This window comes from Pyrus communis, chromosome 10, assembly GCF_041283825.1.
Source record: "Pyrus communis isolate YQ-2024b chromosome 10, ASM4128382v1, whole genome shotgun sequence".
NCBI lineage: Eukaryota > Viridiplantae > Streptophyta > Magnoliopsida > Rosales > Rosaceae > Pyrus > Pyrus communis.
The window spans coordinates 16,456,636-16,478,983 of record NC_142574.1 but is presented as its reverse complement, the minus strand read 5'-3'; the positions used below and the strand labels follow the sequence as shown (position 1 = coordinate 16,478,983).

The 22,348-nt window shown below is 35.4% G+C and overlaps 1 protein-coding gene and 1 pseudogene across 1 annotated transcript; both read left to right on the top strand.

Moving 5' to 3' along the window:
• Positions 1 to 1,706: 1,706 nt before the first annotated feature.
• Positions 1,707 to 2,331, top strand: LOC148693602 (uncharacterized; annotated as a pseudogene).
• Positions 2,332 to 17,382: 15,051 nt separating this feature from the next.
• Positions 17,383 to 20,833, top strand: LOC137727964 (squalene monooxygenase SE1). The gene is made up of 7 exons (XM_068466827.2): positions 17,383 to 17,973; positions 18,573 to 18,684; positions 18,804 to 18,981; positions 19,085 to 19,472; positions 19,585 to 19,860; positions 20,048 to 20,326; positions 20,449 to 20,833. Exons 1-7 carry the CDS (start codon positions 17,719 to 17,721, stop codon positions 20,551 to 20,553), a joined length of 1,593 nt encoding a protein of 530 aa, XP_068322928.1. The 5' UTR covers positions 17,383 to 17,718; the 3' UTR covers positions 20,554 to 20,833.
• The last annotated feature ends 1,515 nt before the right edge of the window (positions 20,834 to 22,348 follow it).

Here is a 22,348-nt window from a genome sequence, read left to right as displayed (position 1 = left end):
TTTAAGGAATTGGACTTATTTTAATAAACTGGACTATTCCTACATTTGACTAAAAAAATTGGACTTATATCAAGTTTTTCCTTTTTTATTTTAATCAAATTTATTATGTAACTTATAGTTAAGTGTCTACTTATACTTTTTAATGGTATTTATATGATACCATTTTGGTGGTTTGAGGGATTCATAGTCATATTCTTGTCGTTTGTTATTGCAAGGTCTTCACATGATCATACGTTCTCCTATGTATGAATTATCGTACTTTTGAAGAGTTTGTTTTAAGTTGTGTTACTATTATTTTTGCTCAAAAAAAATTGAGACCCATGAAAAGCATGATTTTTTATTTTTTTATAACAAATGAAAAGCATGATTAACACAATAACAACCAAGGATATTTTGTTTCAACCTAGCTTTCTATGGACCTAACTAAAAAAATTGATAAATAAAAAAAAAACCAACTTTTTTTTAAGCTTTCAAGATGAAAAAAAAAAAAAAAATTATCTACCAAACTTCCAAATTTTTTTTTAATCCGGTGAACCCAAACCCTAAGGGCCGCAACCCTTCTCCGATGTTGTCAGCAACAATGATCCCTCTCTACTATTTTTCGTATGTCTCCTCTTTCTTCTTAAATTGCTAGCATACATCTTTGCTTTCTCTTAATTTTGGTAAACTATACACATTGATTTTTTTTTTTTTTTTTTTTTTTTGAACAATATACACATTGGGTTTTAGTGAATATAAAAATCAACCAAACTCCATAGCCGCAAGGCTTATGTGCATTTTCACTTCAACACCTTTCTATCTGCCCCCTTCAACAACTACAATGGCTTGCACTCGAGTTAAGCCCAACAAACAAAGGGTGGGGCCCCACCACGTGAACCCTAGTAGACCTTTTGGTTTTGCTGCCAGCCACGTGGCTCTTTGTGAACCTCTAATTTCAAAAATTGCCCGATTCAACAGCCATAATTAATCTAAACTTTGAAAAAAATAACCAAAAAAAATTTATTTAAAATTTTCAAAAAACTTACAAAGTTGATACTTTAAAAATCTCACAAAGTTTAAACACCCTTGCAAATTAAAATTTTAAAGTTACTAAAAAAACTACGGCGATAATTATATGTGGGGATAAAATAAAGAAAACATTAAACAAATAAAAAATATGTTTCCGGATAGTAATCGCTCTTACTTTTTCCCTTCCTCCTTCCAAACAGGTAGACTTGCACAAAAGCAATTACTATTTAGAATGAATAATGAGAGCAATTTCATTGTTCTTGCCCTCCACCAATGGGTAGAAATGCTCTTAAGAGTACCCTAGTTTGTAATATTAGTTGAGAAGTTGGTCTACATACTGAAATGGATGATACTTTGATTTGGACTGATTCTTCTGATGGTCTTCTCACGCTTTCTTGTGCTTACAATATTAAACGAAGCAAGCAACCTTTGGTGGTTTGGGACCGTTGGGTTTGGAATTCTTGTTTTCATCCTAGAAATTCTCTTTTTCTATGGAAATTCATGAATGGGAAAATTGTCACAGATTATGTATTACAGGATAGAGGTTTTGCTCTTCCCTCCATGTGTTCCATTTGTTTCTCACAGGTTTTGCTCTTCCCTCCATGTGTTCCCTTTGTTGCTCACATGTGGAAACTCCGAGACATTTTCATTTTGAATGTTCTTTCTCACGTCAAGTTTGGTCTTCATGTTTAAATTGGTTAGGGGTGATCTCTCATTTTGATGATATTATGACCTTCTTCACTTATCCTACTTGCAAAGGCTATGGTTCTCAGATTCAACTTCTATGGTGGGGTTTAATTGGAGCCTGTTTATATTGTATATGGACAACACGTAATAAGCTTCGTTTTGACAATAGTCAACCTTCCATTACTGCTATTATCTGCTTAATTAATTGTCAGCTCCTTGAAATTGATTCGCTAAGCAAGGAAACCATGAAATATTCTGTGGAAGAACTTTGTATTCTTCGTGCTATTGGTTTGTTTGGTTGTCCTGCCAAGTCACCTCATGTTATTCAAGTTTTATGGAAACCACCTTCTCTACATCAGGTCAAGGTGAATACTAATGGTGCAGCTTGTGGATCACCGGGATTTGTGGATCACCGGGATTGGCTGGTACTGGCGGTACCTTGCTTGATCATTTTGGTTCATGCATAGGGCTACTTCATTAGGGGTGGCTACCTTTTTTGAAGCTGAATTATATGTTGTAATTCATGCGATAAACTTAGCTTGGGAGAAGGGTTAGCGATCCCTTTGGATTGAGTGTGATTCATCATTGCTGTTCTTTTCATTTCTGCTTCTCATAATCGTGTTCCCTGGCATTTGAGGGTTCATTGGTTGAATTGTTGAGTGTTTCTTTCTTCTATGTGCATAAGAGCTACACATATTTTTTGCAAAGGGAATCAAGTGGCTAACTGTTTGGTAAATTTTGGAGTGGACCATCCTAAGGTTTATTGGTGGGGCTCTTGTCCTCCTTGTGCTACTGTTGCGTATCATCATAAACTTTCTCTTCGCACCAATTTTCGATTTTGTTAGGATGGGTTTTACCTTATTTTTTTTGTAACTGGGGGTTTCTTGTTTCAAGTAGTTTTCTACTTCTTGTTAGGGTTCTGCTTCAAAAGTTGTTTTTAGCAGGTATTGGTCTAGTTCCCCCGCTTGTATTACTTTTCCTTTTTTTCTTCATATCATTAATAAAATCAAGTAGAGAGGGGACCCGTGGGAGGTTTCTGGGTGCAACGGTCCTTTCTCCTTTGGGAGAGGGTTGGTGACTCGCAAATGACTATTGACGAAGAGCTGATCTCGCCTAATCCATCTCTACAAATTATTTAAAAAAAAATATACTTTATCTAACACTTTTCTTTTAATTAAATTGATCTCCAAATAACTAAAATCTATGGAAAGAAACGACAGAAAAATTCAATTTAATTTATTGGACCCATAATAATTATTTTTGTAAAAGAATTTCCCTTTTTATTGGCTGTGATGAAGTTTGTGCGTGTATTTTTATTTTTTTTGGTCAAAGTTTGTGTGCGTGTACATAGTTAATATATAGTATAGCGCAAAGGGTAGGATATCTTTTACAAACCACAAAATTCTGTTACAAGAAGATATAACAAATTGAGTCATATAAACTGGTATGCATCTTCTTGTCAGCTAGATGGCAGCTTCAAGGAACTAAGCAAAATAATTATATAGTGGCACCAATTTAAGACTGTGTCAACTCCCTCATTATAACCTAGCCCAGCCCCAACCTCCGTGTGGCAGGACAATGTTGACATTAACGTAAGAATTTAACGATGTCCTTTTCTTTTTGTTCCTACCTCCACCAACATGAAGGTTATATTCCAAAACAATATTCCAAAACAATATATATATATATATATATATATATATATATATATATATATTACTAATCACCAAGAGACAAGAGCGTCTGGAAATTTCATGTGGCATTTGTTAAGCATATATTACAAGTAACATGGAAGTTAAGCATGAAGAGAAGGTAAGTATACGTGAGAATGTGAATATGATTGACATTTTATCCTCTTTAATTGACAACCTTAATTAATAGAGTCTAGATATTTATAAATTATTATATGTACACAAATTATTATGATTTTTTTCCCCCAAGAATTAGATTCCCTAGATCCATTCCACGAATTCACAATGCTAAAGTTATAAGAGTTGCTAAGGAGACTCTCTTGATAGTTGGATTCTCTGTTTTTTGACACAATATTATTAGTTAAACTGTAAAGTGACAGAGAGTCCATAGAAAGTTCCATTTTGAGAGACTCTCTTTAGCATTTCTCAAGTTATAATATTTTTAGGTAATTAATGAAGTAATTGAATAATAATCCATTGTACCAAACCATAGCATTGCTAAATAAGAGAATTTTTTCAGTGTACCAGATTGTGTGCCCAGCACACACAATCCGATACATCAAAATGATAATACAAGTAATTTAATTTTTTTTTTTTTCAAGTATCTAACCACTTGTATGATGACACTTCAGCGTACTGAGCCAGATCCTGACATTGAAAAATCTCCAGCTAAATAGATCTTAACCTGCAGGATGGCCCAAAATCCGTGGCGGTAACGCTCAAAAAGTAACATGGGTTGGATTCTCTTCTCTTGGATAATAGGTTAGGAAGATTTTTCAAGAACTAATGGCAGAAGAATTGCCACCAAAGCAGTATAAATGTGTAAGGGTTTTCTTACTTCCACCAACTTCTTTTGTTTTGCTTTAAGCCTCCTAAAATTATGGAGTTGTTATAAACTTTTTATTTAAGTGTGATTGTATAAATCCTAAATTAGATTTGATTCTAGTTATTCTTCTCTATTAGGACTTGTATTTGTTGGAAGAGAATGATTTCTTCCCTCCCTTATTACTATAAATAAAGGCACTGCGTAGAGGGAATAATAACATCCTCTACACAACCCTACAAACACATCTCTCTCTATATTTTCTCAGTGTAACTGGCCCCCTCTCCCTGTCAGTTAAATATAGGCCACAACACGTTATCAGCACACTACTACCGTTGTGCTTAGGAATCTAACGTGGAAGTTTTCTGCATCAAACCAGTTCATCAATATCATCACGCAATCAGGTTTTTTCAAAACAACGGTTTTTATCTCAATATTTTTGCAGCCCTGATAGCATGAACATTCACCATAATGCAAGGCCCAACTTTACGTTTTTCGTATTTCAGATTCTACATAAATTGTGTATGCATTATATCCATAAATGTTGAATTATGTGAATTGATATTGCCATGAATTGCATCATATATCTATCCATGCATTAAATTAGATGTTGAATATGCATCATATTTCATTAATTTTATAACCTGGAATTGAATTATAAAAAAAAAAAAAAAAAAAAATTAGGGTTTCATTGAAACCCAGCCATGTCGCATGGGCCATCCCTTTCCCCGAGCTAAGAAACCCAATCCTGGAGTCACGGCTCCAAGCCCAAACCCTAAAAAAAAAGCCTAGATGGCGTCGCATCTCCTGCACCGTCGAGTAGCATGGCCTGCAGCCATGCCTAGCCACCACAGCTACCCTCCCAGACAACCTGACGTTGTCACCAACGAGTCTTGACTGATATTCGTTTGAATCTCATCAGTTTTTCTTTTGAAATTTCCAAATAACAACATTGAGAGTTTTTACTTTCTCTTCAAAATTTTGGGTTGTCGTTGAACCCACGGCCTTCACCATGATTATTTGCACCATAACACAACCGCCTAAAGCGGTGGCACTGATTTTCTTCTCCGCCGAGCTCACCAGCCTTTTGGGCTTCAGCGTTTCTCTTAGCCCAACACCGGCCTATTGGCCACGGTGTTCCCACCACACTAGATCTCAACTGCTATGCTAGTGTATCCGTGTCTATATTGCACACTAGTGGCACCCTTATTTGGGCCATAGTCATATGGGCCTGCATTTGCAGCCCATGTTAGTGTATATGGGCTTCTTACTCAAAGCCCAGCCCAATTGGGTTTTGGTGTCTCTATGTCCCCACTGTAGCAGAACCTAGCCCCTGTAGGGCTCTATAGGCTCTATGCACCCAACCGCACTAGATCCTAGCTCGTAGATGGTGATTCAGTGCACTTGACTTATGACGTACTCGATCGTGCCCTCCGGGAACACATACGCAGCGAACCAGCAGATCCGTGCCTATTTGTCTTAGGCCTATAGCCCAGCAGAGCCCAACCCAACCCAATTTTTGGGCCTTGGCACACGTTTTAAATTACTCAACCCACTCATGGGCTTTAGCCTATTATTTTGGGCCCCGAGTTTAAATGCCCCTTTTTTTAGGCCATATGGGTTTTATAATTTTTTTCACCCATAATTTGTTTTTTGGCCCGAAGTCCAAATAATCAATTCAATTCTTATCAAGACCTGAAGATCTATTTGCATATTTTCTTGTTGAATGTTTCTATATATATATTTGTGTTTGTCTGCAAGATATGAACCTAAAGTTCATAATTATTTCGAAACCTGAAGCTTCTAGCAACATGCCTTGTTTGAAAACCTGAAGTTTTCCTTCAAAACATTACCCATGAAAACCCGAAGTTTTTTTTCATGTAAATTTAAACCAATACATGTCTATTAGAACCTGAATGTTTTACCCTTATGTGAATGGATTGATTTTTTCTCCACTACACTAACAACATCTTGTCCATTTATTTTGTAATATGAACATGTTGAATTTGAACAAACTCGACTCCACATTTTGGAGGTCCCTGGAATAAACTACCCCAAGTGGGTCCAAGATGTGAAGCTCCATCTCACTACAAAGAATTTGTGTCCCACCATTGAAGATGTGACGGACAATCCAGTTGGCGAAGCTAAAAAAACCACTACCATGATCTTCATTCGAAGACACATTCATGATGCACTGCAAACTGAGTACCTTGCTAAGGAAGATCCACGAGCACTTCAGGTTGCTTTGGCTCATCGCTTTGATCACCGAAATGACATCTTCTTGCCTAAAGTAAGACATGACTGACAACATGTGCACTTCAAGACTTTAAGTCTATGAATGAATATAATTCTGAAGTTTGTCCAAAAGCCACATTGTCAAGACTTTAATTCTGAATATAAACCTTGACCAAAGAGGATCTCCTGGAAAAAAACCTATTCGACCTTCTCTGCTACTAATATTGTCCTGCAACAATAATATAAGGCTCACAAGTACACTAAGTTTTCAAATTTGATCTCTGTTTTACTTCTTGCTGAAAAGTAGAATCAACAGTTGATGAAAAATCATCAAGCTCGACCTACTAGGGTTACTGATGTGCCTAAAACAAATTATAGCACAAACTAACGTCTAAAACGCTAACATAGGCGTGGTAGGGTTGGCCAAAAGCCACATTGTCAAGGTTAACAGAGCCAAGGCCCACCTAAGGGAGGAAACCGAGCCTAGAAGTGCCATCAAACCTCTCTCTCAAGGCCCTAAACCATGGAGGCTGACATGTGTTATCGTTGTGGTTCAAAGGACCATTGGTCCTGTGTTTATCGAGCTCCCCATAAGGTTGTAGCTGAATGTCATTCTCATCATCTGAAGTTTGAATCAAACTTTATGCAAATGGAAGAACCAAATAGTACCAAGATGAAGGTTTCTGACTTTCAGGAGGATACCAACCGTCTGGAAGATTAGAATCTTAGTATGAACTATTTGTTAGTTAAATTTAGAACCCTGGGGGCCAAATTCCACCTACCTTGTTGTAGATGTCAAGAAGGTAAGAGATAGAATTATGGCAATCAATATTGTAAAAGGACAAAAACTCATCAATGCGATTAGTGTGTACACACCTCAAGTAAGGTTCGATACGAGTTTGAAGGAGAAATTTTGGGAAGGCCTTGGAGACTTGGTGCAACGAATCGCTCAGACAACGAAGGTATTTATAGGAGGAGATTTAAATGGACATGCGGGCAAGGAGACAAGTAACTATGGAGGTTTTCATGGTGGCCATGGTTTTGGGGATAGAAACGAGGATGGGGAAGCCATCTTGATTTTGCAATGGCATGGGATCTCTTCCTAGCCAACACCTTATTTAAGAAGAGAGAAGAACATCTCATCATCTACAGGAGTGGGTCTTCAAAAACATAAATAGATTTTCTTCTAATAACGAAAGGGGATTGTATAACTTATAAGGATTGCAAAGTTATACCGAGAGAGAGCTTGGTAATCAACATCGCTTGTTGGTGATCGATGTACATATCAAAAGAGAGAGAAAAAAGAACAAGACCTTGAAATGCCCAATGACTAGATGGTGGAATCTAAAAGGTGAAAAACAAGCCATTTTCAAAGATAAAGTAATCACCCAATGCTTTGGGATTGAGAGGGGGAAGCTAGCCAAATGTGGGATTCCTTGGGTAGTTGTATCCAAAAAGTAGTAAAAGGGGTATTAGGGGAGTCTAAGGGCTTTGCTCCACACCAAAAGAAATCTTAGTGGTGGCAGGAGGAGGTACAGACAAAGGTTAAGGCCAAGAAGGAATGTTTTAAAGCCTTGTACAAGGATAGGACCAATGAAAACGATGAAAGGTATAGAATAACAAAAAAGGAGGCGAAGAAAGCTGTGAGAGAAGCTAAACTAACGACTTTTGACGATATGTATAAGCGACTAGACACCAAAGAATGAGAGTTAGATATCTATAAACTAGCTAGAGTAGGGGGAAAGATACAAGGGACCTAAACCAAAGACAGATTGAAAGGTTATTTTCATAATTTTTTCAATGAAGGACATGAAAGGAGTACTTCTTTAGGGGAGTTGAGTAACTCAGAAGAGTGTAGAAACTACTTCTTTTACCGCCGAATTAGGAAGGAAGAAGTGGTTGTAGCTTTGAAAAAAAGATGAAGCTTAGAAAAACAGTGGGCCCAAATGATATACCGTTCGAAGTATGGAAAGTCTTGGAAGAAATGGGTATAGCATGGCTCACAAACCTTTTCAATAGGATCTTGAAAGTGAAGAAGATGCCAAATGAGTGACAAAATATCACTTTGGTGCCTATCTACAAGAATAAGGGCAACGTACAAAATTGCATGAACTATAAGGGTATTAAGTTAATGAGTCATACAATGAAGCTTTGGAAGACAATAACTAAGCATAGACTGAGGCAAGAGACACGGGTCTCGGACAACCAATTCGAGTTCATGCCAGGGCGTTCAATCATGGAGGTAATCTATCTCTTACGAAGATCTATGGAAAGATATAGAGATATGAAAAAGGATTTACACATGGTCTTTATAGATTTGGAAAAAGCGTATGATAGGATCCCAAAAGACATTCTTTGAGGATTTTAGAAAAAAATGAGTACGAGTAGCATATATCCAAACTATAAAGGATATGTATGATGGAGCAAGGATTGCCATAAGAACTCATGAAGGACAAGTCAAAAGCTTTCCCATAACTATAAGGTTACATCAAGGCTCATCTTTAAGTCCTTAGCATTTTGCATTGGTAATGGATGAGTTAATGCGACAAATTCAAGATAATATTTGTTGGTGTATGCTTTTCACAGATGATGTAGTGTTGATAGATGAAACTCAGGAATGAGTAAATGCGAAGCTTAATCTTTGGAGAGAAGTGTTGAAATCTAAAGGTCTTCACCTAAGTTGGTCAAAGACAGAGTCTATGAAGTGCAAGTTCAGTGCAAACGGAGGCACAAATGAGTTAGGGGTGAAGATTGAAGGAAATATGAGAAAAAATTGATTACGATGGTTTGAACATGTGAAACGAAGGCCTACTGACGCTCCAATAAGAAGATGGGACTATGGGATAGAGGTTTAAGGTCGAAGGGGTAGAGGAAAACCTAGTAAGACTTTGAAAAAGACTCTAAGAAAATACTTAGAGTACTTGGATCTAACGGAAGATGAGGCACAGAACCGAGCCCAATGGCGATCCAGGATTCATACAGCCGACCCCATTTAGTGAGAAAATGCTTTGTTGTTGTTCTTGTTGATGATAATTATTTTTCATGTTGACAAATGAAGTGGAAACTGATGTGTTTTTTCATTTTGTGAAAGAAAAAACGACATGAGAGTCGAATAATCTTGTTGATTAATCATATCTTTATCGCATATACGTGACATTGCCCTCTTCTCTTCATGATTTTTTATATCCTTTAGATGAATAAAAAAAATTAAAAAAAGTTGTATCATATCATATCATATATGTGATCAATGTTTTATAAGTATAATGTTGAAGATTAATATTTTGTAAGGATGGTAATTCATACTCTTAAACTTGATAATCATGGATAACCAGTCAAATGGAACAGATTTGGAATGAGAATTCGGCTATATTTTGAATATGGTTATTGAGGTCTCTAATCCATATCCGTCACCGAATCCGAACCTAGTAACACACACACACACACACACGCGCACACACACACACAGTGCCTTTATACAAAGGGATCCCCATATTTTGGTAAGAATGAGGACTAGTTGTGGGGCCTGTTATATATCGAACTTCAATGATCCGGATTGTTTATTTTCTAAGTCTTCATTCATCTATCATCCTTACAAAACATCAATTCGATTTGAAACTATTTACTTATTTGATTGTCATGATGAAATTTGAAAGTTTCTTAGAACATAGTGTTCGTCAATTTCTTTGAACTCAATTAGAGGCCTCAAACATTTTTAGTTTGGTTAATATTTTGTAAGGATGATTTATAAAGTGCAACTTGAAAAACTAATGGTTCAAATCATTGAAGTTTGATGTGCTGTGGGCCGCACAGCTAGTCTCCATTTTTACCCAAAAGTGGGGATCCCTTTGTATAAAGGGTCTTTATATATATATATATATATATATATATATATATATATATATTATTCAGCGAACGTATTACCCTGAGAATATAAAAGTTGCATTGTGTGAGTTGCATTTGTGGGAAAGTTTAAAAGTTTTGAATCAAAATCGATGAGAATTCAATGGTGCTTATGGGAGATATCAAAGATTAGCCAACATCATCAATATTTTAAATTCTTTTGTTGAACAATAGGTTTTGTTAGATTAGGTCACCGTCAGAGTTTGAACTCACGCCGTCATGCAAGGGCTCAACATTTTCCACCATTGTGGTAAGGGGTCACTTGCCAATGTTTTAAATTCAATGCCTTAATTTTTATACTCTACAAGATTGGTTCGTTGAATCAATGTATACATCAAATATTCTAGGTTTATCATCTCTCTTCAAGAGTCTCAAAGTCAAAGAATTGGTGAATATTTAATGATGAAATTAGCATCTACTAGATTATACTGCGTCAATTGAATAAATATATTTTTTTTATTGACAAAGATTTGGATATATAACCATTACCTGATGGAGAATCCATTACCTAGTGAGTATGGTTATAGATAATGTCCGATGGTTAATTTGTTGTATGGATATATTAATTTTCGTGGTTATGGGGATGGATATAGCATTTCCATCCCCAAGTAGAACTTTTGTCATTCCTAAGTGTTTTGTTTCATTTTCCAGTCTCATTGTGTTTTATACATGTCCTTGAACGTAGTATGTAAAGCCTTATAATTAAATTTCTTAATTTATGCATCCTTAATCAAAATTTTAATTTGAATATTTAAATATGAATATATAACCACTTTTTTGAAAATTGCTAAAAGAAAATTTGATAAAATATATTTAATGTCTAATGGAGGTACTATATACGAACACAAATAAAACTAGTCTACCAATCATCTAAGAAAATAGTTCAAAGAAATATCATCTTCATGCATTTATAAATCTGTATTAGTAAATAAGATGATATATTTATACATACATATACATATACATATATATACATACATATATAGGCCCTTTAAAAAGAGGGATTCCAATTTTTTTTTATTGAAATAGGGACATCCTCTTAACCGTTGGATTGGCTTTAATGAAATTATATTAGTTAACACAATTAACTTGAGATGTGGATGAAAGAAAAATTTGAGATGCAGATTAGGAGCAAGGAAAAGGAAAACTAATATGTAATTCTAAAATTATTTAAAAAAAAAAAAAAAAAAAAAAGAGCATTGTTATTGACAATCCAAGTTTTTTATATCCAAAAAGAAAAATTTTCTTTTGACGAGTACACAAGTAGAATTTTTGAGGCCAATAGTTCTCAAGGATAATCCTATAAATAAAGGATAACATTGATCACAATTTTTTTTTTCGAAGGTAAAAATTCTTTAAACGGAAAAGCCTTTAGCACAACAAGTTCCAATACAATCAAACTTCAAGGTCATGAAAACTAAATCAAGAAGACAACAGTCCTAAAAGGTGAAGGTTAGCCACTGATAGGCCAACGTTAGCTGATTTGTCGGCCACAAAGTTTGCTTCCCTAAAAACATGATGTTAGTTGATATTCAAAAAGCCATAAACAAGCCATTTGATGTCTTCAATGATTGGAAGGAGATGCAAAGGGGGCTTCCACTCCCCTTCACAAGCTTAATAATCAGTAAAGAATCATCTTTGATTTTAAGCAACTTGACAATTTAATAAAAACCAATTTCACGCACATCCGCTGACAGAGGCAAAATCCAATCGGACCAACCCATGGTCTTCGATGAAGGGAAAGTGAGGTGGATTGGGGGGTATGGTTGAATCTGATAATGACTGCCTACATATTTCCGGAAATGATAATCAAACCACGGGCATAATTCTAAGAAAGAATGGCATGAACCATCCTTGATCAGTAGCCTATGACGGGGCGTTGGGAGATGAGTTCTCCGTAGACATGTCTACGCTTAGGTGGTAGCGTAAGAGCCTCTGTTATGCGTTATGAGAATATGTGTGTAGTAAAGAATATAAGACTTAGAGAGAGAAGTCGAAGAGAGAGAGATGTGATGTCTAGTGATGTCTATAAGTCTGAGAGAGAGAGAGAGAGAGATAGAAGTCGATGTATATGGTAGTCTTGTAGAGAATAAAGTGGTCCTCCTAGGGAGAGATAGATCTGAGAAAGAGATGTCCAAGTCCCCTGATAAATACCCAGGCTTGTGCATTTATATGGATCTTCAAAGTTCTTGTAGGGAAAGTAATCTTCATCAAATCAGGAGACTATCTAGGAGGAAATCTATTAAAGATACCCAATCTTCCTAGAATCATGATTATATTGCCCAATCCCTAAAATATCATAGTTTGACTTTAACTAGGGTTTCCTTTACTTGGGAGACAAGTAATATCTTCAATATGCCTAAGCTTATCCTCCCGGGCTACACTTCATGGGCTTCGAGCATACCGATCATTCTCTCCACGTATTATGGGCCCAAAAAATCATGGTCCCACATGAATATTGAACCTAACCCAAAATAGACTAAACTCAATAATGACTTACAAAATAGTATATGAAGTTTACTTTACAAATAAATGAGGAATGCTAGCTCCCTTCCCCACTTGCCTTTCCCAACTTGCATTTTCCCACTTGTCTTTCTCACTCAATGAATGTCATGTGGACTTATCTTACACCTAAATCTATGTATTAATTGTGTTTAAACTTCTTTCTTCTCTTTCCACTAATGCCCTTAATTAAATCTCATATGTCAACCAAATCATTAAATTTTGTACTCTCCTTTTTAGCCAAAAGGTCCCTAAAATTGGCATAATTCCTCACTATGGTCCCTAAAATCGGCAGAAATAATCTCTGAGTTTGTCCACCATCAATCATTTTGGTCATTCCGTGGAAAATCTCCATTAAATAAGGATAAAATGACAAAACTACCCTCAATTTTTTGGCCCATTGTTGATTAAATTAAGGTTATTTTTGTCATTTTGGTCAATATTTAACATAATTTTCCATTGAATGATCAAAATGATTGATGGTGAACAAAGTCAAGGACCATTTTTATTAATTTCAAATCTGAGGGATCAAAGTAAGAAGTTATGCCAATCACAGGGACCACTTCTGGTTTTAGGCTCTCATAGGGTTTTGGACTCTCCTTTGACGTTTTGGTTTTAGGGCAGAGCTCACTACTAGTTCAAATACCACCAAATAGATGTACATGTCCCTTTCTGCTTCTAGCATGGATAGTAAAAGGGTGAAGTCAGGTACCGCTTTAAATTTTCTTTTGCTTCAACCCATATATTTTTCTTATTCAATTAATATTTGGAGGACCCACTCTTCAAAACAAATAAATAAAAATTTAATTTTTATGATATGGAGTTGGGGCATTACTAGGACCCACATAATAGAATATTAAAAAATAATTTGACATCAAATTATCACATATATCAAAATTGTTAGCACAAAATAGATATGTCAATCCACATAGGATTGGCGTATCAGTTGGAGCTTCTATATGTCAATCCACATAGGATTGGCGCATCAGTTGGAGCTTCTATCTACCTTCAAATTTTATTACGTGGCATTCCACTTAGGATTTACCATATCCTTTGGAGTTTTTTTTTTTTTTTTTTTTTTTTTTTTTTTTAAATTATCATCAGTAAATGAGGGTTCGAAACTATTACAATAATTTAGGAATGAAGAGTTTTGAACTTGGAACACATGAGTGAAAACTCAACATCCTATCTACTAGAATATTGGACCACGTGCCAACTTTAGATATGGTCTTAGGTACTTAATCCATATTTTAATGATTTGATTGTCATATGTGATTTAATTAGGGGCATTATTGAAAAGGGAAGAAAGAAATTTTAAACACAACTAAGACACAAATAAAAGTGTAAAATAAGTTCACATGAAATAAATAAAGTGGAAAAAGCAAATAAAAATGATAAGTAACGAAGGTGTTAAATTTAGCTAGCATTCCTCTAAATAAATTTGGTTGATTTGATAAAAAAAAAAAAATTGTTAATTTTGTAACAATAAAAACTAGTTTTGCCAAACCTCTTAGTGGTTGGTAACTATTCTAAAAATAAAATAAAATAACCTCTAACAAACTTACCAAATAAGAAATAAAAAAAATAAAAAAAAAAAACAAAACAAGAAGGTCATACATGGTTAACATTAAATAATCAAAGATTGACAAAGTATTGCTCCCCACTGATGATGACTTTGACCCAACTTCCCCGTTGCCCCTCATTTCTCCATAATATTAATTTGATCATTTGCTTGTTAACTTCTAATATAATAGACTATATGATTAATCAATGATTTCTCTTTTGTTCATATATGTAATTGGCTACGATGACTGTATCTGCAGCTCCTAGTTTGTTTCCCACGGTTTTTTCAGAAACCTTTGAAAATACAACCCTAGTTAATAATTGGATTTATAAGGAAATCAACAAATATTGGATTTGTATTTATAAATTATTATGTGCACAGCTAATGTCCACGTACGTATCATGCAGCAAAGCAGTGTTTGACCAAACTTGGTCTCAATTGGAGAGCTAGCAAAGCTCCCATTGGTAGTGTCACTCTTTTGACTAAGTTTTCAAAATAAACTCGCATGTGTTTCACTCTATCATCTCTGCAAGTGAGATCTTTATTCAAATGTAAATATATCTTATATTCTTTTATGAATAATATATTTTTATTATATAGCTTTCATCATAATTATATCGTTTAATTATTTAAATATATTAAATAAATGAATGTTAATTACTTAATTTGCTTCAATTGGAATATCAATTTGTTTATACATTTAAATAACTAAACGATATCTAATTTGAATGATTTTTTTTTTATTTGATTGATCTTTAAATTTTTTGGACAATAGGATTACACATAGGAATTTGATAAAATATTATACAATTAATATACGAGACATTCTACCCGTAATATCAACGAGGCTGTATGTAATAAAGCACAATACCTAGTATGTTGGCACAATATTGGTCATCTTGATTGTGGACTGACTGTTGGGCGTAAAAAGTTTATCATGGTATTAAAGCAGGCTATTCTCTTGACACGTCCTATACTCGACTTAATGATACGAACTGTTGGACTGACTGTTAGGCGTAAAAAGTTCTAGCTTAATGATATGGATTGAACGAATGGGCATTTGAAAAGATTGACGTTGGCTCCAGTCACTGAAAATACCGATCGAGGCGTTAGCTTCGGTATAATGACTTGACCAGTTCGATATGGGAACTGGTTTCCCTTGTGACCCCATGTGAGTTGTGGGAAGGTATGTTGAAGAATAGGATCTCACATTGAGCATTTTACAAAATAATATACAATTAATATATGGGAGAATCAACCCCTAATTTCACCTAAACCTTTTGTGAAAAAAAAAACCAAGACATGTGGTTAAGTTGGGACAATATCAGTGATGTTGGTGGTGGATTATATTAGGCTTATAAAGTTGATCACAATTAAAAATTAATATTGGATAATTCCAAATATGAAATTTATATGGCTATTTGTTGCCGCAAGAGGTGAAATGTTTCCATTCACCATGGGGATGCAAGTATTATCTGAATATTAAAACAAGCATGGACACAAAGTTAAGAATTACTCTAGTGAGGGCCACTTCATGTGAAACGATCTCCGATATTTATGATTTTATAGCATGAAATATATTCTAAAGTTTGAATGGCTAAACAATTTTCGACATAAGGTTTTGATAAGTCCAAGTTAAAAGGGATATTGTTCCAAATAAGAGTTCCGCCGAGAATCTCATCTATATATAAAGGCAGGTCTCGGCAAAGTAGTAATACTTAGGAAATGAGTCTTCGTGAAAAAAGGTTCGTCGAGGATCTAAGCTTTATATTGTTGAATCCCATATCGGCTAGAGGGGAAGGAGAAAAATAATTTAAATAGATTCTATTTAAATTGCTATTCTCTTTGCCCTCTAGCCGACATGGGATTCAACACATATAGGATTCAACCAATGTGTTTTCGTCTAGATTCATTAAACGGATAAGGTGAACTCCGGGGAATCCTAACCCGAGATAGATATGAATTGGTTATGGAAACAACGATGTGCGGAAAATAGTTCAAGTTCTTGGTGGATTATGATTGTTGCTTAGGCCTATGGATACTATAAATACATGACTTCATGCAATGAAGAATATGTCTCAAACCAAACAATTATCAAATCTTTTTACGACCCATCGCGATTGTCAACCCTTTGTTCCATTCGCTACATGATTAACTACTCTATAACATTGTTACCAATGTTCGTCGAAACTTGTGATGACATCTATCGATAGCTACTGTTTTATTCTAGCATTTACTTCTGTCAAACTGTGCTCAGGCTAGCAGATTGTCAAGACCCACCTGTCAAAACTTCTTGAGTAAAGCATTACGTCGGACATATGGTGCGCACAACTGGGTTGCACACAAAAAAAAAGGAGAAGGAAGACACGAGAAAGAAAAAAAAATTGGAGAAGGAAGAAGCAACAATAGGTTGTAATTAAATATTATTCCCTCTCTACTTAGTTGGGGTCAAAAATAAATCTATTGACAAAATATCCATGGGGTTAGAAATCTGTAGGATCATGAGTAGCTATTAACTCTAAGGTGGCTCCACTGCTAGTCATACTTACATTCACTATTAACATGATCTCCAATCTTTACTCAATCAATTAATTAGAAAGATTGCTGGCATCCAAACTCCCATCCAAATGCCACATTTAGCAAAAATCATACTGATACATAAGTTGATGATGATGATGGTGAAATTCATTGGTTGACCATTATAGTAAAGTCAAATAAGATTAGAGAATTTTTATGATGCTCCCAATACAGAATATTTCAGATTTTTATTACCATTAAAATTTTTATTAAAATAAAAAAAAAAATTTAACGGTTAAATAATTTGAAATATTACACACTCCGAAACACCATAAAATTTTCGCAAAAACTAACAGCATTGTGTCGCAATTAAGACTATTAAATTGTCCACCAGTGACTCTCTTTGTCCTCTCTAGTTCACACCATTTATACCCTAGGCTCACCTACATCCTACCACAACCTCCATCAAAATTAAAAAAAAGGGCTTCAAAAGTCCATCGTTGGTAGGCGCCAACACGTTTTATTAAAAACCCCACCCTATAAGCTTTTGCTCGACAATTCTCTATATAAACGCTTTCAAGTTCCTATTGCTCTCTCATAACCATAAGCGCTTTCTTTTTCTCTCTTCTCTCTGCTCTCTGCTCTTCACATTCGCAACCAAAAACCACACGTTAAAAAAAAAAAAAAGGCTCAAAGCAGCTTTCGTATTGCGAAAATAGCCAAAACCCAAATCCCCATTTTTTGCAAATTTTCAGTTTTGGTCGATATATTTTTTTATTTTGATATCCGAGATGGATTACCAGTATGTTCTTGGTGGGGTGTTGGTTTCTCTGCTGGGCTCTGTTTTCTTCATGATCATCAACACCACTCTCAACGGCGAGAAGAAGAAGGTGGTCGAGAAAGTTTCCAACGGCGTTAACGGAAATGGTTACGTGAGGATGCCGTCCCAGAACGGTAATTTTCAACCGGAGAGTGCCAGTGGCACGGACGTTGTCATTGTCGGTGCTGGAGTTGCCGGTGCTGCCCTTGCTTACACTCTTGCGAAGGTCACAAAATAATTCTCTCTACCTATAGAATGAATATCATGGTTTTTAAACAGTTTCCAAGTTCCTTAATATAATTATTTTAATTGAAAAAATTTAGAATTATGATGGTGAATAAATGAGAAGAAGTTTCCTGTTTGGTGACGGAGAAAATTAAGGAAAATTTGCATTTCATTGCTGTTGAACAGAAGACGCAGTCAATTAATCATGACTAGAACCTGTTAAGTACTTTTTAAATTCTATTCTCCTCAACAGCCCAGCTAAGCTAAAAGTTAATTAAGCAGTCTAAGCTTCAAACTGTTTTCTGACTTTTTCTTTTTTATTAATCTCTCATTTTTTTTAAGAAGTAAAGGGACTTAAATATATGCTATGAATTTTTAAATGAACTCTTTCTTCCTTTGATTTGTTTGTTTTGGGAGAAGATTTCAACTGTGCACTCCAAGCCATTTAATTATTCTTTTTTCACACTGCTAAACTTGGGTATCTTATTGTAAATAGTTCTTTTTGAGAATGCTAGCAAATTAAGCATTCAGATCTTGGTTAACAATCTTTGATCATTTGAGCTTTTTAGTCTAAACATATGTTTTTCCTCATTGTTATAGGACGGACGCCGGGTACATGTGATCGAAAGAGACTTGAGTGAGCCAGACAGAATTGTTGGTGAACTATTGCAGCCTGGAGGCTATCTCAAATTGATTGAGTTGGGTCTTGAAGGTAAGCAATTGCTTAAAATAGTTTTTAATCAATTTTCATAGTTTCTATTCTAATTGAGTAATTAGTACTAAATTTCTCACGCATCGATTTTGATCAACAATCTTTATTGTGGTTTGTAGACTGTGCAAATGAGTCCATTGACGCTCAAAAAGTATTTGGTTATGCTCTCTACAAAGATGGGAACGACACAAAACTGTCTTATCCCTTGGAAAACTATCCTTCAGATATCGCCGGAAGAAGTTTCCACAACGGACGTTTCATTCAAAAAATGCGTGAAAGGGCTACAGCTCTTAAAAAGTACTTCCCATTTTCTGATGTTTTCGTGGTCTTTCGATTGTTTTGATATTTTATATTTTTCAATATGTTGCTCATGTCCATGTCCCTCGAATTTTCTCTACAGCGTGACACTAGAACAAGGAACTGTGACAACCCTAATTGAAGAAAAGGGCACCGTCAAGGGTGTGATGTACAAGAACAAGGCTGGAGAGGAGATGAGATCAAATGCTCCATTAACAATAGTATGCGATGGGTGCTTTTCAAATCTCCGCCGCAATCTCTGTACTTCCAAGGTTGACAATCCTTCTTGCTTCGTCGGCTTGATCTTGGAGAACTGTGACCTTCCTCATGCAAACCACGGACACGTGATTTTGGGAGACCCATCACCTATCTTATTTTACCCTATTAGTGGTACCGAAGTTCGTTGTTTGGTAGATGTTCCCGGCACAAAAGTACCTTCAGTAGCTAATGGTGAAATGGCCAAGTACTTGAAAAATGTGGTTGCTCCTCAGGTATCTATTATTTGCTTCACATTTAGAACTTCTAATTTCTAGTCATTTTGATCTCAATCTAACAAATATTCAACAATCGAAAGGGACTAATCCGAGGACTTTGGTATTTTAGGTTCCCCCTCAGCTCTATAGATCTTTTCTCGCAGCAGTTGAGAAAGGAAACATCAGAACAATGCAAAACAAAAGCATGCCTGCTACTCCTCAACCCACTCCCGGTGCAATTTTGTTAGGGGATGCATTCAACATGAGACATCCTTTGACCGGAGGAGGAATGACCGTGGCTCTTTCCGACATTGTTCTTCTAAGGGATCTTCTTAGACCCCTAAATGATCTCAACGACGCACCAGCTTTGTGCGAATATCTAGAATCATTCTACACACTTCGCAAGGTATAAATCAGCATTCATATACATTATTTATGTTCTCTTGTTAGTTTGATATGCTATGTTATAATATCCTTCAAAGTCTTACAAAAATTACACTTGACGTATCTTAGCAAACAAACATATATATCTTGTATGTGAAATGTTTGCAATTTCTTCTTTGTTGATAATCGTGGTTTGTTTTGAATTGCAGCCTGTGTCATCTACCATAAACACATTGGCCGGTGCCCTGTACAAGGTGTTTTGTGCATCACCTGATCCGGCAAGACAGGAAATGAGGGAAGCTTGTTTTGATTATTTGAGCCTCGGAGGCATATGTGCAAGGGGACCAGTATCTCTACTCTCTGGCCTTAATCCTCGTCCGATCCACCTTTTTCTCCATTTCTTTGCCGTGGCTGTCTATGGAGTAGGTCGCTTAATGATTCCATTCCCTACGCCTAAACGTGTATGGCTCGGGACCAGATTGCTCTTGGTACGTTCACTAAATATCCCAGACTTCCAGTACTTTCTCACATCACCATGCTTGTCAATTACAAAATGATACATACTAAACTTTTCAATTAAACTAGACTTTATGATTTTTTTTGTTTTCAGGGTGCATCAGGAATTATATTCCCCATTATTAAAGGTGAAGGAGTTAGACAAATGTTCTTTCCTGCAACAATCCCAGCATATTACAGAGCTCCTCCTCTTAAATGAAGAATTGGAAACAAGCATACATGAAGAGGATAAAAAAATGAAGAACCGTAATCGCTTTTAATTGCTACGAGAAACTAATTGTATCTTATCATCAGAAACCTCCCCAAAAATAAAATCACGGTGCGTGGTTAATGCCTGTAAACAGGAGAGAAAGAAATTACATATGTTCTTAATTCTTTTTAGCATTTGTTGTTCTGCAAAAAGGGAACAAGACTGCCTCAAGAAACTTGTATCAAACTCTAGCAGTTCGTAAATAATTCGCACGTAATCTTTGGCTTAATTATGTTCTACACGTTAAAGATCTTCAATTCTTGCACGTTTCCAGCCTTTTTTCAAGTTTAAAAGTTTCAACCTACCCTAGCTTTTGGATTTTCGTAGTTTCACACGAATATGCTTTTGGGGTCAGCTGGCTTGTCAAATCCCAACTAACACAACTTTATCTCCATTGGCACTGGCGATCCAAATAGGTATGCTCTATCCGTCTCGTCAACTATTGCTACACATGCAACCGTCTCATGTTCATTTAACGTTTTCTTTTAATTATAACTGGCAAAATGCTTAACAAAATACCTCAAACGACTTGAGATATCCAAAAATAACTAGCCAAATTGGTATTCAAGCTTTATCTTGTCTGCAAAGAAAAATTCTTGGATTCGCCATTGTTTATTACCGATGAGTTTCCTTGTGAAACACGGATGAAAAGTTACACTTTTAACGTGAGAGGATACTATATATATATATATTTGGAGGGACCACATAAATATAAAGGGGCTGAATTGGTAGTTGCTTTGCATTATGTACATACATATCTCTTTTTTTTTTTTTTCTTCTTGTGCATAATTATTCACACGTCACACATTTGGCCAATAGGGCAGATTTTTGAATTATCAATTTTGGCGTGCTGTGAAGAGAAAGATATCCATAATACGGTGATATGTGACATTTAAGTATATAACAAAAGGCAAAGGGTCCATGGAAAGAGAGGGCCATATAACCTAACAGTTGTCCTAAATTATTAATTGTATATGGTTCAATTTTGGTAGGCTGAGTCTGAACCTCACCTAACTTTTATTCAACTCGCAATTCGATCACTAACCTCAAGTCTCCTTCCAAAACTTCTCTAAATTGCTAATTCCAAAATAATCCAGCCCACGCCATAACTCAACGATATATGACATATAATAAAGGACATGATGGGATGCATGTGATGCAAGTTTTTTTAGGTGGTGATGTAAGTTAGAAAGGGTAAATGTTGTGGCGCGTGAGGTGGTGTTTAACATCGGAAAGTTAAATTCCGTATGAGCTTATAAGACGTTAGATCATTATCTTTTTGTTAATAGGTTTTTCGGTGCAATCTCAGCTTTATGTAAGAGAAAGGGAAAAAGAAACAAAGATTTAACAATGAATTGTGTGGGTGGATTACCTGGTGGTAGTTAGGGACTTCTTTTCCAAACTCTCTTCCCCCACTTTAACGTAGATTAATATAGAATATCGCTTGTACTAAACAGAAAGTCAATAATTAAATATTATATTAACATTAGATTTAATTTATAATTCAACAAACTTAGGTCCCTTTTGGCATTGTGTTTTTTTCACTAAAAACTGTTTCACATTGAAGTTAAGCAATAAATAAGAGGAGTCTTAATTTAATAAGAGTATTAATTTAATAAAACTTAATAAATTCTTTTATGTGTGGTGGAACTGATAGAATTAAATGCACATCACAAAGTAGCACACAAATGTCTTATTGATTTTCCTTATTAACACTAAGATTTGTCAATTGTAGCATATGAAA